This window comes from Canis aureus, chromosome 18 (assembly GCF_053574225.1).
Source record: "Canis aureus isolate CA01 chromosome 18, VMU_Caureus_v.1.0, whole genome shotgun sequence".
NCBI classification, from domain to species: Eukaryota; Metazoa; Chordata; class Mammalia; order Carnivora; family Canidae; genus Canis; species Canis aureus.
In genome coordinates, this window is record NC_135628.1 from 40,337,530 (window position 1) to 40,359,491 (window position 21,962).

A 21,962-nucleotide genomic window follows, 5' to 3' on the forward strand; every position below is an offset into this window, starting at 1 on the left:
CCACATTTTACGTTTGCTTACATTATTGTGCCAACTGGATTGTGGCTTTGAGGAAGCAATGTTTAGATCCCAGGTTGATTTCCTTGCCGACAGAGTTCTGAATTATCTTCCAAAAATTATACACTGATAAACTGACTTGTATACTAACTTAGACATACCATATTCAGGGAAAAAAAAATGTGGTCACTTTCTGAAATTCTATGAAAAATACTATATGTCCTAAAAGAAGTAAAAATGGCTTGAGATTAATTATATCCCTGTTGATCTTCTGCAGGACAATGAAATGTTGAATATAGATTATATTAGTAATCATACAAGCAAATTTAAAGGTAGCATGGTATCTTTTATACTATTAAACATTGTCTTGCTTAATAAGCCACAAAATAACTAAAACCTGAAGTCCTCACACTTTAAAAGTAAACAGGTAATGCTTCTGTCTCCACATCTGGATGCTGGTTATATAGGTTTGTCTATGTTATGAAAATTAATCATGCTGTACACATGATCTGTATGCTTTACTGTGTGGAGCCTTTCAAAGGCACTTTAAAAAAATAAAAAACTAGTACATAGAAATCCAATACCATTCAATGTCCAAAAAGTCTCCTATGATTTAATAAAGTCTCACAAAGTTTAATTCAGCCACATACCCTCTAAAGCCACCCAGAAAATTCCTCAGAATTATTCAGAAAGGAACTAACCCTAACTAATTAACTAGTGTAGCTTGCTCAGCTCTACACTGTTCCCTGGGAATTCCTTTGTGACTTAAGAAATTGATATAACCACTTAGGTCAACTTTGCTTGGCTAGCAACTAGGATTCTATTTATCACTTCTATTTCTGACTGAAATATTAAAAGGTTTGATAATTAGGCTGGAAGACATGTGAAAATGTGAAAAAAAATTGAGGAAGCTTTGAAGAAAGGTGAGGCTTTCATCTGGGCTGAAGATTGAAGAGATAGAGTCTTATACCTGTATTCATATTAAACAGAGAGTACGTGCATTTCTTTCTATACATACAAGCAGGTGCACACACACAAACACACAATTCCCATATAAGCCCTGAAAATACGACCACAAATCCTATTTTCTGTGCATACGTTCACCTGGCATGTATAAGAATGGAGTTCTACTTTTCCTTTCCCAGAGGGTGTAATTTTCTCTTTCCCTAGTTGAAAGTCACATCCCAGAGTCCTAACACTATGAAAACGCCCATTAGTGTGAATGAATATTTAGCTCTATGAAGACCGTAGGAATTGGCTCATATTGACAGAAAGGATTAAAAATGCATATTCTTCTGCTTCAGGTGTGATGACCCCGTTGGAAGCAGGAGAAACAGCACCCTTAGTCTCCGGAGCCTGCCCTAAAACTTCCTTTCTCACAACCTCAAAACCTCGGGCGATCCACAGTTTGACATGCCTAGGAGATGGAAAAAGGCAGTCTTTACAACTCAGAGTCAAATAAATTGCATTGACTTGGACCTAAGTTATTTTCATTGACATAAACATAAGCTTAAAAAAACACCTTAAAAATGTATTTAGCATTCAGACAGTCTTTCACTGAACAAATCCCTAAGGTGAAAGTAATCTTATATATAGTATATGCTTTCTCTTTTTAACTGAGCCCCATCAACTACTTTATAAAAAACAAACCTCTTCATTATCTTCCAGTCAAAATAGCAATGCCAATTTATGATAAAACCCTCCAGGAAAAATCATAAACACAGTAACTGGCCTCCACTGTTCTATCCTTCCTTCAGAACTAACAACCAGAGTACAGAAAATGAATGCGGAAATGTATACCATTAACATTAGACTCTGAAAACTGATGGTGCTGATGATTTATATGTGAATGGAAAGTACTTTCAACATGAAAAAAAGAATTGCGCGCGCTCTCTCTCTCTCCAAATGCTGTACACGAGACCTTATCATCTATTTTGTTTAAACAGAAATGATGTTGAACATGGTGTTTGTTTGTAGTCTGCTCACCAGATGGCCTCGCTACTCAAGTTCCCCGTTAACTAGCTGATTTGGGAAAATCAGAATCTGCGCTCTTGTCATTTATTTCTGATTTCCTGAGAGTGGGTTCCAGAAAATCCCTTGATAAAAAAAAAAAAAAAAAATCCGGTTCTCATTTTTGTTGCCCTTACTTCTTTAAAAGGCAGACATTTTATATTTAGGATATCAACAATTTTGAACTATTACTATAGTCAAGGACAAAAAAAGTTAACTTTTTTTGGTTTTTCTGGTTTCGGCTTTTTGCCTGAACCGAAAATTCATTAACATGATGAGGACCATCACGGTGCTCCAAGGCAGAGCTTTACCCATTCATTAACCCTCCAAATGGGGGCAAAAATCCTCTTTTTCATCCAGATAAGTACAGAGATGATATACCTTTAAGTGGCTGCATGAGCAGAGAGTTAGCAGCCTGCCCCCAAGGCAATCACACTTTCTGGATGAGATCTAAGCAGTAATCTAGAGATGTTTTCTTTATTCTATGTCATTTTAGACAGAAGAAAAGTTAGAAATAAAAGCAAAATTCACTAACTAAATATGATTGTCCAGGATTTCACATTCCAGGCACAAGGAAAGAGAAGGAAGAGAAAAGAAAAGACAGAAAGAAATACAAATATATGCCACCCATGATGCCATCTAGCTAAAAAGAGAGAAAAAATCAAATTAGAAATATTTCAAAAATACATACTTAAACCACAAGAGCTACAGGTTGAGAGTGGGTGACCAACACTGTGCATTACAAGTAACTCATTTTCTATGTATTTTATAATTACACCTATAATTTTTACCTTGTTTATAAGATGCCAAAACCATATTCTCATCTTCAACTTCAAACACTGTGTCCACATCTATTTGCCTTTGGATTAAAATGGCCTTCAATTTTCCGAAGTCATTTGACTTTAGAGCCTCAAGAAAATTTTTCTTAACTAACTTGGCAGCTGCAGATTTAGTAATAGGGGTAGCCGTGCCTTCTTCCATCCTTCCTCTCCCTCTGGAAGCTTTGTTGTGATTTATCAGGAGAGCGGCACCAAGCAAACAGGCACATGCTGGAGAGCCCACAAACTGTCGGCTAATTTTATCCCAAAGTTATGCTGATCCGTTCTATTTATATAGGGATCATTTCAAACTTCAAAATATCCTTCTTGGCTGTCACAGCTTTTTCAGGTCTTTTAAACTGGTTCTATACTAACTGATTCATTGAATAATATATCGTGTCAGTATCAAGGAAGACCCTTGCGACACATTTTGGAGAAAGCAATGTCAGTATTATTTCTTATATGATCAAAGCAATAGCGTAAGATTTAAAAGCTCTTAATGCTTTCCTCCCCCTCCCCAGTAAAAACATCTGGTGCCCAACTGGAGATCCAGCGTCCTGCTCTGATTAAAGATAGCCAAAAATGAAAATTTGTTACAGTTGCTGATACATGTGCTTCCGAAAGCCTATAATAATTTTGTAACATAAGCTGGCAAAATCAAGCAGAGTTGTACACATTGAAAAACAAACAGAAGGTTTTCAAGTAACCTAGACTTGAAGAATTTCAATGCCGTGAAAGAAAGCAAGGTAGGGTATGGTGGCAGGACTGTTTTAGGAAAAAAGAGACAAAACAGCCAAGTGCAATCAGAGAATGAACTTTATTTAACAATGTATTTAAAAACAGTTAGAAAAGACTATATACCAGGGTAATTGTGGAAATATGATACCGACTAGGTATTACTTCATAATATGGAAGTACCGGTAATGTATTACATGGTACAGGGATTGTGATTATGTAGAAACATATCCTTATTTTTAAGTGATACACTGAGAGGTGAATTGTCATGATGTCTAAAACTTCTTTTCGAATAGTTCAGAAATGGAAAAATAAATGTGTATGTATATGCATACATGTATGTGCATGTGTAAGTGTGTATGTACATGTGTGTATGGGTAAACAGAGGCAGAGAAAGAAAGCAAATGTGGCAAAGAATTGAAAGTTGGCAAATCCAAATGAAGGATCTTTGGCTGTCCATTATATTCTTTCAGTTTTTCTAGAAGTTTGAAAATTTTCCAAATAAAAAGAGAAATAATAAAATTTTAAATCTATAAATCATTAAAAATTAGAAAAATGATGACAGTCAGTATTAATTTGAATGCAGTGAAATCACATATAGTGTTGACAAGAGTCAAAACTGGTGCAAATTTTTTTGCAGAATAATTAGCAATATGAGTTAAAAAACACATAAAATGAAATAGTATTTGATTCTTAGAATTTACTTAAGGATGCAAACATGGACACATATTATGGCACAATTTTTAAATTTATTTCACTGATGTGCAACCTAAATACAAGAAAGTGGAAAGTGACAAATCATAAGTATACAACTCATTGAATTTTTACAAAGTGAACACCCCATGTAACTGGCCTCAGATTAAACCACAGATTAGCCCATGTGGGCTTGCAACATTTTTTATGCCTCCTTCCAATCGAAACACTCAACCTGACCCTCATGACAACCATTGTCTTGACTTCTAATACTGTAGGTTCAGTTTACTCATTTTTTAATGTTTAAATTTTTTGTTAATGTTCTTAATTGTTAAATCTTCAAGCTTAAAATAGTATAAAATATTAGACCTGAAAAGAAGGATGGATAAATGAGTAAAAGTGTATGTATGAGTAATTACATTATTAATAACAGAAAAGATCTTGGAAGCAATCTAAATGACCAACAGTAGAAAATTTGATAAACAAATTATGACATATTCATGTAACAGAATACTCTTCATTCATTATGGTTAGGTATCTACACACTTAATAAAAATGACCATGAGGGGTGCATGAGTGGCTCAGTCAGTTAAGTGTCTGCCTTTGGCTCAGGTCATGATCTCAGGGCCCTGGAATTGAACTCTGCATCAAGCTCTCTGTTCAGTGGAGAGTCTGCTTCTCTCTCTTCCTCTCTGTGCTCTTGCTTTCGCTCTCCCTCAAGTAAATGAATAAAATCTTTAAAAATAATAATAAGAGTGACCCCTGGATGGCTCAGTGGTCGAGCGTCTGCCTTCGGCTCGGGGTGTGATCCTAGGATCCCGGGATCCAGTCCTACATCAGGTTCCCTGCAAGGAGCCTGCTTCTCCCTCTGCCTATGTCTCTGCCTCTCTCTCTGTGTCTCTCATGAATAAATAAAAAAAAAAATAATAATGTCTGTTAGATCAATAATTTATAAATTAGTATGTGTAGTGTAAGTATATTTTAAAGTATCTATATTTATATAATGTACAAATATGTACTTGCATATATTATATAATTTGTATAATTATATATACTTACATAATTTGTATATATTTATATAATATACAAAGTATAAATACATGTACTATGCACACAGGGGAAAAAGTCTATAAATACCTATTTCCAAATATCAGCTTTTATTTCTTAGTGGTAAGATTACATTTGATTTTTTCTCGGTCTCTTTCTTAATTCCTGAATTCATCTACAATAAGCATATGTTACATTTATGATAAAAAGGTATTTTTGTATAACATATTAATAAGTTGTTAACTCAGAATAACTATGGAATTATAGGTTCCAGTAAAGAACTGAAATATTCTTATGTCCTTGGTGCCTAGCATGAATGAATAAATAAATAATAAATGAGTAAAGAATTATTCATTGATTATTTACAAGGTCCTTAGCATGGTGCTTTGTGGCAAATAAGACACCACTGTTCCTTCCATATGGGTAACTCAACTAGAAATGTGGCATTTATTGATATTATTGATATGTTTTGCTCCTTTCTGACACAACTAAGAAGGGAAAAAAAAATTCTCAGTAGAGGAAACAAAGAGATCCAAGATTTTTGCATTATTGGAGGATAATTTTTGCTAGAAAAGTCCACCAAAAAGGAATCTATGTAAAATGAAGTCCAAGTTTCACAAAATGGGAAGAAAGCTCATTTTAAATTCATCTTAAAAAATAGAAGCAGGAATCCCTGTGTGGCGCAGCGGTTTGGAGCCTGCCTTTGGCCCAGGGCGCGATCCTGGAGACCCGGGATCGAATCCCACGTGGGGCTCCCGGTGCATGGAGCCTGCTTCTCCCTCTGCCTGTGTCTCTGCCTCTCTCTCTCTCTCTCTCTCTCTCTGTGACTATCATAAATAAATAAAAATAAAAAAAAATAGAAGCAAAAATTGCGGGGAACATTTTTTTACCTAATATTTAACAATATTTAAGTTGACAGAAGCTATGTATAATTTATAGGACCACAAAACAAATTGTTTACTATTTTCTGGGTAAGATCATTTTTCTGATCCAATTTCATTTTAAAGTAAAGCAATATCCTTTGCCTTTGGAGTGACTTTTGTCAAACTAATATAAAAAAGATGATATTTACAAAAGTCTTCAAGAGCTTCATCAGTTTTGCCAGGGCTTGTCTTCATCATTTGATATTCCAATGACCTTCAAACTCAGTGACTGCAATTCCCTCCAAAACACTTCAAATCCATATTTTAAAACTGTTCTTACTCAATTATTAACAGAAATAACTCTGTCGAATCTTCATTAGAAAATGGTTTTGTAAAAAAAAAAAAAAAAGAAAGAAAGAAAATGGTTTTGTATGTGACATGGGTAGTTCTCTTATATCTTCATCAACTTCATGAAATCTTACTTCATTTACAAAATTGACAATTTCACTTTGCCACAGACATCAGGTAATCAGTCAGAGTGAGGTACAGATTCCAGAGTCAAGGATTTGAGTTTTCTACCTTGTGACCTTAGGGACTGAGATAATGGACAATCAGTGGATAGGCCCCATAATTCTTAATGGTAACAAAGTTTTAAATCTAACCCTCTATTCCAAATTTTATATTATTCTACTTTCAAGAATATATAATGAGTTAAAGGGAAAGGGCAGCAAATACCAGTGAATATGGAAAAGAAAATACGAGATAATACTTAATTCTCACATCATGGTTCACAAAACAATCCATTCCATTATTGGAAAAAATTGGAGTCAGTGCTTTCTTTGTTGAGCCAAAATTGCCTATCCAGCATTTTTTCCATTGGGTCTGATTATGAACATTCAATCATTCTCATCCTTAATGAATTTCTAATATTTGAAAATTGCATTTTTATATCCCATCAGTCATTGTTTCCCTTGACTAGTATCAACTGTTCCTTATTTGGGGTAGTTTTCAGAATTCTCTTGCCCTGCCTGTTCTCTTCTGGATCCTCTCTAGTTTATTGGTGAATGCCCCTCTTAAATTTGGAGGCTTAAAATGGAACATACTAAGCCTAGTGGGAGCTGAAAACTAGGGGACATTCTGCTTTTGTTGAAATTGATTCCTACGAGGCACTTTGCAAGTCTTGTTTCATGTTATAGTTGTAATTTCTTCAACAGATACTTATCGAGAACCTACCATGTGCCAAATACTTATCCTGAGCACTGGCACTACAGCAGTGAACAAAACTGAAAAAAATCCCTGCTCTATAGGACTTAGCATTGTTAATAGATTTAAGTAGAAATGGAAGTCCCCAGACCTCTCCAACCTGTACACCAGGATTTGTCACAAAGCTGCAAATTCACTAAATTTCATAGAGAAACAATGTAGTTTGTTGATATTTGGCTAATTGATCTGATCCTCCCTTTACGGGCTCTTCACCTTAGTGGCAAAGGGAAGGACAACTTCATTTTAGTCCAACTTAATATGTTTAGTCCGATTCAAATCTTTAGCAATCTCTTTAGGTAAATGCTCAGTTACTATGGATAAAATTCTCTATCTTTGAGAGTTCTGACTTTCCTTCTAAGATGGTTTCTGGAAACATGGGATATGTAGGAACATATTCATGTGTAGGAAAAATATTCAAAATACTTATATTTAACGACCAGTATCAATTAGAAGAGACTTTGGCCATAAATAATCAGTATGACCAGACTAGTGTATACCAGATGAATATCAGTCAGAGGTAGGAGGGCTGCTTATATGATCTCATGGGAGGAGGAAGAGACCTCAGATGGACTCATTCATTGTCCTGGAAACCCTCCTTGATCTCCATGACAGAGTGGCAGAGTGGCTATTCTAAATTATTCCTGACTATATTCAGATTTCTGGCTCCCACCATTGGAGCACATGATCCTGGTTATTTGTCTCCAAATTTAATGTCTTCAAACACTGCAGCCTTTTGGCTATGTTAATGCAGTGTATACAGAGGAAACTCCAGGCCCTTTCTCCCCGCACACTGTCACTCCCTCGCACTTTATGAGGAATCTGCAGCTTCACTTAGCCTCCTTCTTGTCGTCTTTTAGGGCCAGAATGGACAGAGACCTAAGCTGAAGGCTGGAATTCTCCAAGGGGTCTACATTCCTCCGGACACTGGCCACTAATCTCTGTGTCCTTAGACCCTCTTAGGGATATCTGGTTGCTTCTAGGTCCTCACCACTGCTCTGCCTGTGGTTCAACCCTGGAAGCACATAATAAGTGTGTGAAGAGGGATAAGAATATGGCATCTAATCCCTCAATCAACCTGTACTTCCTCTCCCTTAAGATGTCCAGTCTTGCTGGCTAGAAAGGTCCAGTCACGGACATTTTGCTTCCTCTTTAACTTTTCCTTTTCCCCCCAGCAAGCTTGACCTCCCTCCATAGGTGGAAAAGTTGTTACCTTTGCATTGTGGAGGAAATTCCATGATCCTGGATTCTTTGGTTCATGGTCCTCGATATACAAAAGGAGGAGATAAAGTGATCTAGAAAAATCCTTATTTTTCTTAATGCCTGGTTTTTACGACTATTGTCTTTCTAAAAGTCATCACTGGGATTTAAATTTGATCAATGGCCAATTTGTCCTAGGCTATTCCATACTTTCTTTCCTTGGGTTGACAGACTTCAAGACTTGGCCCTAAAAGCTACAAGGAACATTTTAAAATAAATAAAAAGCATTGATTTAATATTTGGGAACAAATTTACAATGTTAACCTAAAGAATGAACTTTATTTTTTTTCCACAGGAGCTATTTCAGTATCATCTCTTGGCCATAAAAATAAATCTAAACTTGGTAGAGTAATTTGAGAAGACAGAGCAAATTTCCATGAAGAAATGTATAAAACTGAGAAAGTTACCTGTATTGTGATGTTAAAAAAAAAAAAAAAAAGTCAATCATTGGCCAATTTACTTGAGCAGCAGAGAATAAAACCAAGAGATAATCACTTGCACTTACAAAACAAATAGCAGTTTAATTAAATTGCCCATCAAAGTCATTCTAACATATATGAAGGAGACCAGTGCTAATAAAACAGATTTGAGACCTGCCTATATTATCCACGGCACCACTTCAAGCCACCATCTCTCCAAATCTCAGGAGGCCAAATTGCACAGTGGTCATGTTTCATGCTGTCCATCCAGGCCTGTCAGAAATCCCTGTCTCCTCTGCTCTTAAAAATGAAAACTCTTCAACCTGGAAGATGAGTTTTTTATTAGTGTTTCATGACATGCCCAGGACAGTGTCCTCTGCCCTTGGAACAAAATGAAGAACTCTGTGACAAGGCAATGATATTGTGGCAAGTGGCCCATAAGACCCTCTCATACTCTTTGGGGACCTACTGGGGAGGCAGTGATCACAGAAGACTGGCTACTTGTTTTCTTGATGCCTGTGTACGACACAATATGGCCACTTGGAGATCCTTTCTGAAACACGAATGGTTTCTTGTTCCTTTATGGGATTTAAACATTAAACAAATTCATTTAAACATGAATTTGATGCTACTAAGCATTACCTGTCAAATGCAGTCACAGAGAAGAAATTTGAGGACAGGACTTCTAAAATATACTTACAGAAACTGAAATTTCTACAAAAACAGATCCCCACTGGGCATCCCTGACTTTCCCAGGCAAGTGAATTAGGATGTCCTTGCCTTCAACTCACAGAAATGGTTGATAGGGTGATGTGACATCACTTTATTCTTAATTGTTATCCTTGAGACTACCATGCATCATCTTACTCATTACATGTTATCTTGTTTTGTTGGCTATTGTTTCACTTCTGTTAGTGTGAATGCTTTATATAAAGAGCTTTTGGGTGTAGGAGACACCAACAAATGGAACTGACTTAAACGGTAATAAAGAAGGTTTATTTGTTCACATAATGGGCAATTCTAGCTGTGGCATGGGTTTTAGGAGAGCCCTGATCCAGGGGTCTGCATGGTCGACAAGACTCTTCCAAGTTGGTGGTTTATGTTAGTAGCATAATTATAACTGTTATTGTTATATCTAGGTTACAGATTAGGAAAACCAAGAACCAAAGACTGGAAGTGAATTATTCAAGGTCAAATGGCAAATAAGTCACAGATCCAAGACTCAAGCCCCCATCCTGAGACTCCAAAACCAAAGAGGATATAGAGCTAAGGCTTTTTCAACAGTTTCATTTAGGTTAATAAATGTGTACCCTGGGAAAACAATCTGCTTACGTTTATCCTTTAATTCAATGGGATTATTGGGAACTTATTGCGGGCCAGACACTTTTTACTATCTCTTGCTACATAACAAATAACCCCAAAATGTATTGCCGTGAAGCACTAATAATAGTATCTCTCATGGTTTCTGTGGGTCAGGAATGCAGACAGGACTCAGTGGGAAAGGCTTGTCTCTGCTACATGATATTTGAGGCTTTAGCTTAAAGACTCAAAGGCTAGGAGTTGGAAGATCCCCTCTTAAAATGGCTTTGTCATTTGGCTAACATGTTGGTGCCAACAGTTTGGTTCCTTTCCATGTACTCCATGGTGCTACTTGAATGTCCTCATGATACAGCAGCTGGCATTCTGTGGAATGAAAAATCCAAGAGAGCAAGTCGGGAGGTGCAATGCCTTTTAATTCCTAATCTAGGAAGAGAAACACCACCATTTCCACCATGTTCCATTAGTCATACTGAGCAGCCCTGAGTCCGTGTGAGTTGGGGATAAAAGAGAGGCATGAATACTAGGAAGTGAGAATCACTGTGGTCCATCTTAGCTACCACTAGTGCTTTTCCTCCACATTGTAGAAACATGAAGAAAAATCCCTACTTTATGGAGCTTGTTTACTAGTAGAGGTGCTATAGGAGATCAGACAATTTAAAAAACAGATAGGTGGCAGGTGGTAATACATGCCACTGAGAAACATAAACTCAGGAAGGTCTAGGGGCATAGCCTACCCAAGTCACTCTTGTACAAATTAGAAGAAAGTGTGTTCCTCTGGGCCAATAAATAAGGAAAAACATCCTCTACTCTCAGGCTGGTCCTGGAAAGGCGTTACGGCCCTAGAAAGCATTGCAATTTCAAATATATGATCGGAGAAATCCTCATTTTCCCTGAGCAAAAACTTGAAGGAAATGTGAGTCCAAGTCATGCTGCTATCTAGAGAAAGAGCTTTCTAGGCCACAGGAGATGCGAAGATCCTGGGATAAGGAAAAGAAGGTAGCTCTAAGGGACCAGATTTATTTAGGTGCTTGCACTGATTTTAGGTATTTTTAAAGCTCAAGAAAGCTAACAAGGGTAAGTGATGGATACTCATTTATTTCATTTCTTCTATTTCTGGGACCCAAGTGCAATCGAATTCTCTCCAAGTTTAGCCTAGAACAGCATCTTCATATTTGCTGTATGTCTGGCTTGATACCTAGTAGGCTCTCAGAAATGGCTTATAACTGATAATTTCATATTCTCCGTAGACAGCCCGTAAAGTGCACATTTTATTTCATCTGTGGGCGGGTATTCGATACTGAAGTGGAGCAAATGGAAAAAATTCCAAACCTTATTAGGATTCCAATTCTCTATCTTCCAAGGCCACTTTGTCGCCCTTGATCCTAAAGCGTGGCAATAAGATCATAACAGAGATCTTTAAAAACTAGTCGAATTAGAAGTATACGTTTATAACAATGCAGTTCAATTCTCTGTGTTAAGCATACTATTTCATGAGAATAATTTCCCAAGGTTGTAAGAATTAAGTGAAACAATGTACATGCTTTGCACATTGTAAAGTTACAGGACTACTTTTGCTGCCTTTCATATCACTAGAATAACAGAACATTCCAACCCTGCTGAGAAAGACTATGTTGTTACTGTAAAAGAGCATAGAATAGGAACCTGGATAGTCCCCAACTCTGGTGATAATTAGCTGTGTGTTCGAATAATTCATGATATCTCTTAGTGACTCAGTTTCTTCTAAGTAAAATAAGACCTACTAGACCCACTTCTCAGCCTTTCATTTTTGTTTTTGTTTTCTCGCATTGAATAGACTGTCTCCTCTATAGGCGAAGTTTGACAGTATTTTCCAAGGGGAGGTGGGCAGGGGGGATGGGGTGACTGGGTAAGGGGCACTGAGGGGGGCACTTGATGGGATGCGCACTGGGTGTTATGCCATATGTTGGCAAGTCTTACTCCAATTTAAAAAATATGCAGAAGGAGAAGAAGAAAGAAGAAGAAGAAGAAGAAGAAGAAGAAGAAGAAGAAGAAGGAGAAGGAGAAGGAGAAGGAGAAGGAGAAGGAGAAGGAGAAGGAGAGGAGAAGGAGAAGGAGAAGAAGAAGAAGAAGAAGAAGAAGAAGAAGAAGAAAAAGAAGAAGAAAGAAGAAGAAGAAGAAGAAGGAGAAAGAAGGAGAAGGAGAAGAAGAAGAAGGAGAAGGAGAAGAAGGAGAAGGAGAGGAGAAGGAGAAAGAAGGAGAAGGAGAAAGAAGGAGAAGGAGAAAGAAGGAGAAGGAGAAAGAAGGAGAAGGAGAAGGAGAAGAAGAAGGAAGAAGGAGGAGGAGGAGGAGAAGAAGAAGAAGAAGAAGAAGAACAGAAGGAGAAGAAGAAGAAGAAGAAGGAGAAAGAAGGAGAAGGAGAAGAAGAAGAAGGAGAAGAAGGAGAAGGAGAGGAGAAGGAGAAAGAAGGAGAAGGAGAAAGAAGGAGAAGGAGAAGGAGAAGAAGAAGGAAGAAGGAGGAGGAGGAGGAGAAGAAGAAGAAGAAGAAGAAGAAGAAGAAGAAGAAGAAGAACAGAAGGAGAAAGAAGGAGAAGGAGAAGAAGAAGAAGAAAGAAGAAGAAGAAGAAGAAGAAGAAGAAGAAGAAGAAGAAGAAGAAGAAGAAGAAGAAGAAGAAGAAGAAGAAGAAGAAGAAGAAGAAGAAGAAAATTTTTGCCGTGAACCTGGGCCACGGACAGGCTCAGGTTCCGCCTTCGACCAGTAGGGGGCGCCAGAAGAACTCTCAAAGCCCGGCCAGTTCTGCTAAAGTCCTGCACCACTGAGCTCCAGGTGGTAATTGCAAACCAGAAGTGTGCGTTTAGCATAAGATCTATTTTTAAGAAATCCCACAACTGGCTGAAAGGATTGCTTTGTAAACAACAGGGTCCTAAGTCCTGCTCCAGCACATCTTCGCTTAGAACTCTATTTGTGGCCTGGCACCCCTCACTTTGGAATGCTGGAGCAATTCTTGTGCCACTACTTCACGCTTCTTAACACGAGTACCAGCGGTCAAACCAGCTGTCTTTCATGTAAGAGTATTTAAGCTGAATTTGTAGTGAATCACTGAGCTCTCCTGGAGCCTCTTGGTCTCTGGCACGACGTTACATTGCTCTCTTTCATTTGCTCCCTGAATGGGTGGCAGATGGTAGGATGGCTGGACGGACACGAGTAATAACCAAGCACTGGTCCACCTGAATTTTGACAGACTATACATTTAATGTCATCGTTGACTGTGAAAGACAAGGTTTCTTGAGATAAAACATCCTGTGCACACAGCAGGGGCATTCGCTCTGGGCTCCAGGTCTCCTAGCAACTGCCCTGCATTTACTCGTCCTTCCGGCACAGTTTAAACATCAACACCAGCTTGTATTTCTATCCCTCACCCCGTTACACACACGTCACAAAATCAACTCCGGGGAATAATTTACCATCATTTTGTCTCATCAGAACATTAACCTCACGATTGTGCTCCAAGCAGTACCTGCATCCTCTTTTTGCTTTTGACAAATTTATAAAGCAGGAGTATAGTCAGGGAGGAAAATTGCCCTTCCCTTTCAGGTGTTAAAGACATCAGACTGTTCTGAATTGTCTTTCCTAACATTCTGGAACGTTTTTTAAGACCTACAGCACTCAGAAGCCGGTAAGCTGTTTCCCGGTTTTAAAGATTCATCAACTTTATTTTCCATCTGTGGAGATAACCTAACCTGCGAATGCCCACAGAGCGCAGGAAGGCCGTTTGCGCTGGAGGGCTGCTGAGCACAACACATAATCTCTGGGCTCTTGCAGAGAGAGAATTTTGCGTGATGACTCATGCAGACAAAGCTTCAGTTCGGGCTGGAGGAGGGGGGTGGGGAGGAAGGAAGAGCATATTTACAGGAAAATCACAGGGAAAGAAAAACAACATTCTTGCTTTTAAAAGGATGAGTTTACTTGTCAGGTTACAATCACAGAATCATAAATGGGAAAAGCAATTTGGACTGAAGGGTATCAGACCTACCCCTTTTTTAAGAAAGTCGTGAAGCCAGACAGCTTATGGGACTTGCTCGGGATTACATAGTTAATTAGTGGCAAACTGGAAGCTCCAGCCTAGTTCCTGAACCCCACGATGCTGCCTCCCTACAGTTCCCTACAGCTCCTTCTCCCTAAGCAGACTTACCATTGAGAAGAAAAACCAGGCAGCCACGCTAGTTTCCCTGATAAAGGTATTCTGCTGCCTTTCAAGTAAACACATTTATGAAAACTTTACAAATTCATAAAATAAGCAGGAAGCCCTCATTCTTTCCTATATGTGATATTTTTAATGTGGTCGCTATACACTGGGGGGATTCAAAAACTGACACCGAGTTCACCCTTTGGCAAACATCTTAGCGGTGCTACTTTAGAAATGAATCAACAAATCTGGCTTCAAACAACAAAGCACATTTTAAAGCCGCAAACATTTCTCTGGGGAGAGCATCCAAATTAAAACCATGCTGCGGGCCGTCCTTCATGAGCTGCTAGAACACGTCCGGCCGCATGATGGCAGTGTTCCTCGGCAAATGAGCCCCTAGACCAGCTGCGGGGGGGGGGGGGGGGGGGGGGTCTGAGCCAATGCAGATAAAACGTGATCTAGATGAAATTGCAAATATAGATTAAAATTTGGGGGGTTTTATCCACAGAAACCGTATCTTTCCTTATCATATTTTCCTAACAATGAATTTCTCTGTTCAGAATTTGCCACGGGTTTAGGATGTTGTAGATGAGTTTCAAGACATGAGTGGCTAACAAATACAGAAATACAATGTTTGGAGGCGGGAAGGAGGGAAGGAGGGTACGGGGGTTGCCCGTTTCTTGTTTGTTTGCACTGCAAGTGGTATTAAGAGCACTTAAAATAATAAACCAAATGCGTTCTGTACCGTGTGTCTTCAGATTCTTTCCAGGCCGTTATTGTTTTATGAGTCTCTGTCTTTGGGTGTGGGAAAGCGAGACGAGCTTGCTTCTCATGCTCACAATTTTCCTCTTAGGCTGAAAATATTCCCTGTAAGACCAGAGTGAGATTTCCTGAGTCTCTTCTAAAAAGGCGTGAAGCCACAGATGGAAGCTAAAGCAGCGGCTACTGTCAGTCAAGGCCGCGGGCAAGACTGTGAAATCAAAGATTTGTTCCCGTTTCCCAGCCCCGGTCCTTTCTAGTGTCTGCACGCTGCCCCTTGATAGCTCCAGGGGGTAAAAGAGCGAGGCTTGTCCTCGAGATCTTCCTTCTATTTCTTGATCCCTCCTAGGTGGATTTTGTATTTTAAACATAGGATGTAAGCTTTCTATAAATCTTAAAAAAGGATGAATGTCAGTTACCTGCAAGGGAATATTTTGGGACAAGCGTGCAATGCACACCTAACTCAGAACAGCTAATAGCCTTGGCCGAAAGCTATCCGATGACTCTCTGGGCCTGCCTGGCAGTCCTGTCACTGCATTCCACAGTGCAACAACAATTGATGGAGTCCTCACTGTGTCTGACACTGTGTTAGGCGTGGCAGAAAGATGAGTAGGGAGCAGCCCCCATCTCAAGAACTTCTGGTCCAGTCAAAGAAATCAGACAATACTGGCTACACAAGAAGGCAGAAAAGGATGTACTGTGAAAGAAATACCCAACACAGGAGGGGAGGGGCTGGAATATTATACAGGGAGAGATTGCACCTTCCAGTTGAAGGATCGAGAAAGATTTCAGAAAGGAAATGGTACCTGGCATAAGATTTCAATAGACACCCAGAAGCTCGGGTGACTCTGATACATTTGATTACGCAATGGCACCATCCGGGAACATACTCTCCCCTGTATCTCCATTTACCAAAGGCCCTTCCCTGTCTTAACTTAGGTCAGTTGTCCCTCATGCAAAGAGTGAGGGTATGGGGGGTGAGAATGGTAATCCAATTTTACCGCAATAAGTAAAATATGAACAGGAGAAGATAACACTGGAAACATGACTTGGGTCTATAAATATAGAAGGACTTGAGTGCAAATAGAACAGTCGATGTGAAAGTCAACCTGTAGTGGGAATCACTGAGGCCAGCCAATACTCCAGGTTGTGATTTTACTTCCAAATTCCGTTTCCAGCTGGGTATGGGGAGGGACTATTAAGGAAAGATAGTCATTAAATATAATTTATGATCTATTTCTTTGCACCTGGATTATGATAATGGTTCCCAAACTTTAAGATATTTTGGAATCATCTGGAAGGCTTGTTATGTCACAGACAGCTGCCCCCCCCTCTCAAAGTTAAATTGGGTGAGATCTGAAAATTTGTTCAATGCCAATGCTGCTGGCTGGGGGAACACACTTAAGAAATGGCTGGTTTATGGGCTCTATAGATACTTGTCAGGTTAGGGTCATACTGCATAAATACTTCTTAAGTCTCTTTTCCTTGATTATTGTTTGTATACTTCAATGAGCAGGAACATCAGATCATTTTTTCTTTTAACCACATTTCTCTTTGGAAAAAAAAAAGCATTTTACTATTGAAAACATGGCAGGCATAATGATTTAGAAACAAATTTTAAAAATTTGTTTAAAAATCTTTGTAAAAGGATGCCTGGGGGGCTCAGTGGTTGAGCCTCTGCCTTCGGCTCAGGTTGTGATCCCAGGGTCCCGGGATTGAGTTCCGTATTGGGCTCACCTCAGGGAGCCTGCTTCTCCCTCTGCCTAAGTTTCTGCCTCTCTCTCTGTGTCTCTCATGAATAAATAAATAAAATCTTAAAAAAATAAAAATCCTTATCAATTTGCAACTGTGTGTTAAGCAATCATAACCAGTAATTGGGCCTAGAATAACTTAGAATTTAAAAAAAAATACAAAAACAGTAAAGACACAAGAAAAACATTTAAATGAAATTGAGCATATCCCATTTGGTAAATTTTATTTCTTTAAAATTTAAGACATGCAAGTTATGATCAAGTACTACCATCTATATATATATCCTGCTTTTACATCTTGGCAGAAAAAAAAGTGCAAACAGCCAAGAAAAAATATATAAAAAAGGCTGGGGAAATCATTAAAGTGAACAGTCAGGAAAAGCTAAGGCTAAAGTTCAGGACATTTAGTCTCTTGGGAGCTAACGTGAGGTCAGGAAAGTGTATCAACCTGACTATGTGATATTCGGTCTGAGCCATAGCAATCATGGGTGTGTCTTGACTCTTAGCAAATACCACACATAAAAATCCAGCTTTACAGAAAAGGTCAGGATTCATTGAATGTTAAAGCTGGAAGGAGTCTTTGGGATAATTTATGGCTTTATTTCAGGGTTGAGGAAGGCGAAGTCTAAAGATTAACCAATGTGCCCAAAGCTTCCCAGTTTCTTCTTTCCCCCCGCACCCCCCCCCCACCACCCCGGTAACTCCATAGCCAGTGAGTAAATACCCTTCCCCTCTCTGATTTCCCACACCATTCATGGGCAAAGACCACAGCCCAGCATTTGCTTACACCAGCCCTAGAGTCCCTCACCATTGTTCCCCATCTGTTGGCTCTGTCTCTCCAACAATGATTGCAAATGCCTCAAAAACAGGAGCCGCTTCTTCTTCCCTTTCCTGAATTCCCTATGGATACATTAAGGGGCTGATTATTCCGTTTATATAAAAAAAAAAAAAAAGAATCTCCAAATTACAAAAGCATTCACAATGGGATCTGTATTCTATAGGCTCTTTCAGGTTGCAAGAGCAAGGGAGACCAATTGTGCCTCCCTCGTTAATGGGGGTTTATTGTGAGGACAAACGGGACGCAGACTCAGCAGCTGCACACACAGCCGGGCCCCACCGGGAACTCCTCACTGCCTGTCATTGTCCGGGGTGAACCTGTAGCTCCTGTGGCCGGCCGTGCAGCTGCTCTCCTGACTTAACTGCATACCCTCTCTGCGCCTCGGGTCCTTCACCTCTAAAATAGAGATGATAATAATACCTATCTCATTGGCTGGTTGTGAGGATTAACTGGGTTGACATATGCAAAACCCTTACAAGGGTGTCTGGGGCATAGTAAACGCTGGAAGATGTTGGCCGTCATTATTAATTCAGCGTGGCCCCACAGATCTTGAATATGAGGGCTTGGGCTCCTCTGAACGATAGATGCACAAAATTCCCTTTTTGTCTTCTTTGAGAAGTGGGCTGTTTCTCCCTTATAGCTTCTGCTCACTGGGATCATTACTGTCCTGGTGGAGAAAATGAGCTCACTACCCTTCGCTTCAGAAAAGGCCTCGGAGCAACCGATTCCATGGAAACTCACCATTGGTGAGCCATCGTTTATTCTAGTGCCAAACTGCTCGAACATTGAGACACCAGATAGAGGACTTATCAGATTGGCTTCCCTGTGCTGAGGCAGTTTGATTTTTCTCTACAAGTTTTGGCGAGTCTCGACTTGACTATAGCCTGCTGAAATTATGCAAACATCGTGGGATGGCAAATACAAATTTCCAGGAGGACCCGAGCTAGAATTTTATCTCTATACCTCTGTTGCTCTGCAGGGGCACTCCTTGGGGCCAGCCAGGAATCTAGCTGAGATTAACAGTGTTTTATCATTCTGCAAAGAGGCTCCGTTGTAGTTAACCCCTGCTGTTGAATTGGGGACCTGTCCTGGGCCTTTTTGCTCCAGGCTATGCACGTGGACCTTGGCAGAGCATCATTAGAGCCCCTATTAGTGAGAGCTGACTGCTTTCCCCTGTGAGGAAAAGTATTACATTGCAGTAAAATGTAAATCCACTAACAGGCAACTGCAGATTTATAGCACTGCAGTTCCAGAGGAATCACAGGGAAATAGAATCTTCTCTCCCCTGGTAGACTGGGGCTGCAAACTTCTCCAGATTGCTCTGGATTTCCACATAAAGACCAGCTACGTAATTTGCAGGGCTGACTGCAAAACAAACGCAGGAGCTTTTGTTCAAAAAGTAATAAGACTTTCAAGATGGTGACAATAGAGCATTAACCCAAGTGCTGGGTCATTCAGACCACAGGGTCCTGAGCGACTACCCAAGTCACGTGCCCCTGAAGCTGGATCTGATTCCACGCGGCACTGAAAAATGACACTTTCCATTGTGATTTGGACGCATCGTATGGCCTACACGGAGACAATACGAGCACAGATATCAGCCTTGTGTGCCCAATTCCCGCAGCCCTGGGCTCAACCACTGGGTGGGAGGAGAATCAAAATGGCCCGTGTTGCTGTGGCTCTGCCCACCTTTACTACTGGTAGTGTAAGTCTCCCCTAAACACATGCACACACATACACACACCACTCTTCGCTGTGAGCCTGAGGGCACTCCCCCTCCGCTTCCGGTCCTTGTGTTTTGTGCTCAGCATCCAGTAAGAGATCAAATGACACACAGTGCTTAAGACCACAGACTGGACACCACTGCTAGTTGGGCATCCCCGGGGGAGTCACCTAATCTGTCTGTGCCTTAGTTTCTTTATGTATAAAGATGTGGATAGCAATAGTACCTACCTGAGAAAACATAATATGTTAGCATGCATAAAATTAGATTTGTCCTTGGCATACAGTAAATTCCAGAGATTCGAGCTGTTGTTAACCTGCCACCTTTGCGTCCACTGCAGCAACTCCTCTGGACTCGGGAAGTGCACGTTGGATTATTTAGCTATTAAACAAGAGGGCATGGGGCCAGGACTCCAAATTCATCAAGAGACAACATTTAGACACTTGTTTCTATTTCCAGATGTGGTTAGATACACTTAAAATGTTAAGAAACATTGTAAGTACAGTACAACACAACTTTGACATTTCTTCATTTTATATATACTAGAGCCTGAAAAAAATGGAGGGGGGCTGCTCAGCGGTGTCAAAGGTCATTGACCCAACTACTCCTGACCTTCCTTTCATTTCCTTAGTTAGAAAGGCATGAACTGGAATCCACATTGTTTGGCAGATGAGGGAGCCCACAGAAAAGAGATAGGAAAAGAACATGGGGCCGAGCCAGAGGGTAAAGAAAAAAGGGAGACGTTCTGAAGAGGTCATCAAGAATGAAATCACTCTGGTAAGTTAGAAATGGAAAGTTAGAAATGGAAATGGGACATAGCATAGGGGTTGACTTTAAGGATCTAGAAGAAAACAAGAAGTTGAGCTTACTTTGCAAACAGGATACTATGCCATGAGTTCTTGTATGACTTTTCTTTCTCTTGGGGAGTGAGAGATTAGAAAGAATTTCAAATAAAACATGGAAATATCTTTCCTAATGGAAAGAAAAAAGAAAAGCCTAGCCTTAGTTTCAGATGAGTTCATGGATGGGCAATGTTTTGATAAGTCTTATTATGTAACAGCAAGCATTATCAGCCTTCCTTCTAACATGCAGCCACCACAGCTGCAAGGGATGTCCAAACAGCAAACAGGAAATGAGAAAGGGGCCACCACGCAGAGGCCACAGGGCTTACCGGCCTCCTAGCAGTGCCAGGGGGCACAATAGGGAGACAAGGAGTCTTGAGCAAATGGTGTTCTCTCTGTTTTATAGACAAAAAGAGAATTTTATTGCACAAGGTTTATAAATGTGGCCCCAGCAACACGTTTGTTCATTTAAAAAAAATTTAATGGGAAATTGTATTTTATTTGCTTAGATCTGTGCATTGTAAGAGTCTTTTAAAAAGCGTAAAAGAGCTCTCTTCTTGCAGCATAAAGATCAAAGAGAGTTGATTTCCTCCCATAGCTATTTCTTCAGGTGTTTTTTTTATTCTGAAATGTGATTTTCTTCTTCTCCTTTTCAAAATGGTGCCCAGAATGAACAAGCAATCTGTATTTAAATGTTTGCATTATATTTCTTTTGCTATTCAAGAAATTGTGTGCACCCAGGCTTTCAGCGGTCAGATTACACATATAAGGGAACTAGAACAAATAGTTAGAAATTGTATACCTGTAATTTGGGGGAAATATGGTCAAGATTAAAATTTTAAAAAAAACAACAACTTTTTTCCAAGAAGAGCCTCTGTGCACAGTATTAGGATGGGGCTACTCTGATTCAGAATCTGTTGTCATGGTGACAAACCTGGGTGCCTCATGGGCTCCATAAGGGAAGCTGGTGTGGTAATTATATAAGCTGAAGTGCTGCTGAATAACCCCAGGAAGGCAGGACTGCCACAGTGCAATTTCTAGGAAACCACTATTTTAAAATTCATACATCATAATGCCTTCTTCTTTTATATGGAAATCCACCATTTTTGTATGTTTTGTATATAAATCTGGTAAGACTGATATAGTGGACAATAAAATTTACTAAATTCTGAACATCAGAAATGAGCCAAATGAACCATATTGTATCCTGTTGAATTTATTTCCAAATATTCTATTTTCTTTTGAATGGACATGGGAATGGGCAATTAAATGCCTTACTGTTTCTCATAATTGCCAAGTGTGACTTGGTCTTTTTCTTTCTTTCATATGTAATATAGAATAATTATAAAGGCATAAGCAGATAATTGCTTAGAACAATAAATCAATGCCATTCTTAACTCAATAAACCAGTTAAATTGGTCAAGCATGAAGTGCAATTAATACATATTTTTCAATGAAAAATCA

General features: G+C 39.5%; 1 protein-coding gene and 1 long non-coding RNA gene across 4 annotated transcripts in view; both read right to left on the reverse strand.

The window, feature by feature from the left end:
* The window catches only part of ASB4 (ankyrin repeat and SOCS box containing 4), a 59,709-nt gene extending 56,648 nt beyond the window's left edge, over positions 1–3,061 (reverse strand). For both annotated transcript variants that reach the window (XR_013356906.1, XM_077856846.1), the window contains exon 1: positions 2,799–3,061. Coding sequence is in view for 1 of the 2 variants with exons in the window: in XM_077856846.1 (XP_077712972.1) it covers positions 2,799–2,988 (190 nt within the window). In the remaining variant the exon portion in view is untranslated. The remainder of the gene's footprint in view (positions 1–2,798) is intronic.
* Positions 3,062–9,459: 6,398 nt separating this feature from the next.
* Positions 9,460–14,104, reverse strand: LOC144288347 (uncharacterized). 2 transcript variants are annotated; one of them, XR_013356293.1, is made up of 3 exons: positions 13,864–14,104; positions 11,752–11,804; positions 9,460–10,785 (listed from the first exon to the last, which is right to left on the reverse strand). It is a non-coding gene; the product is annotated as an uncharacterized LOC144288347 (long non-coding RNA). The 2 variants fall into 2 exon arrangements; XR_013356294.1 differs by having other exon boundaries at positions 9,461–10,785; positions 13,917–14,030.
* Positions 14,105–21,962: the final 7,858 nt, after the last annotated feature.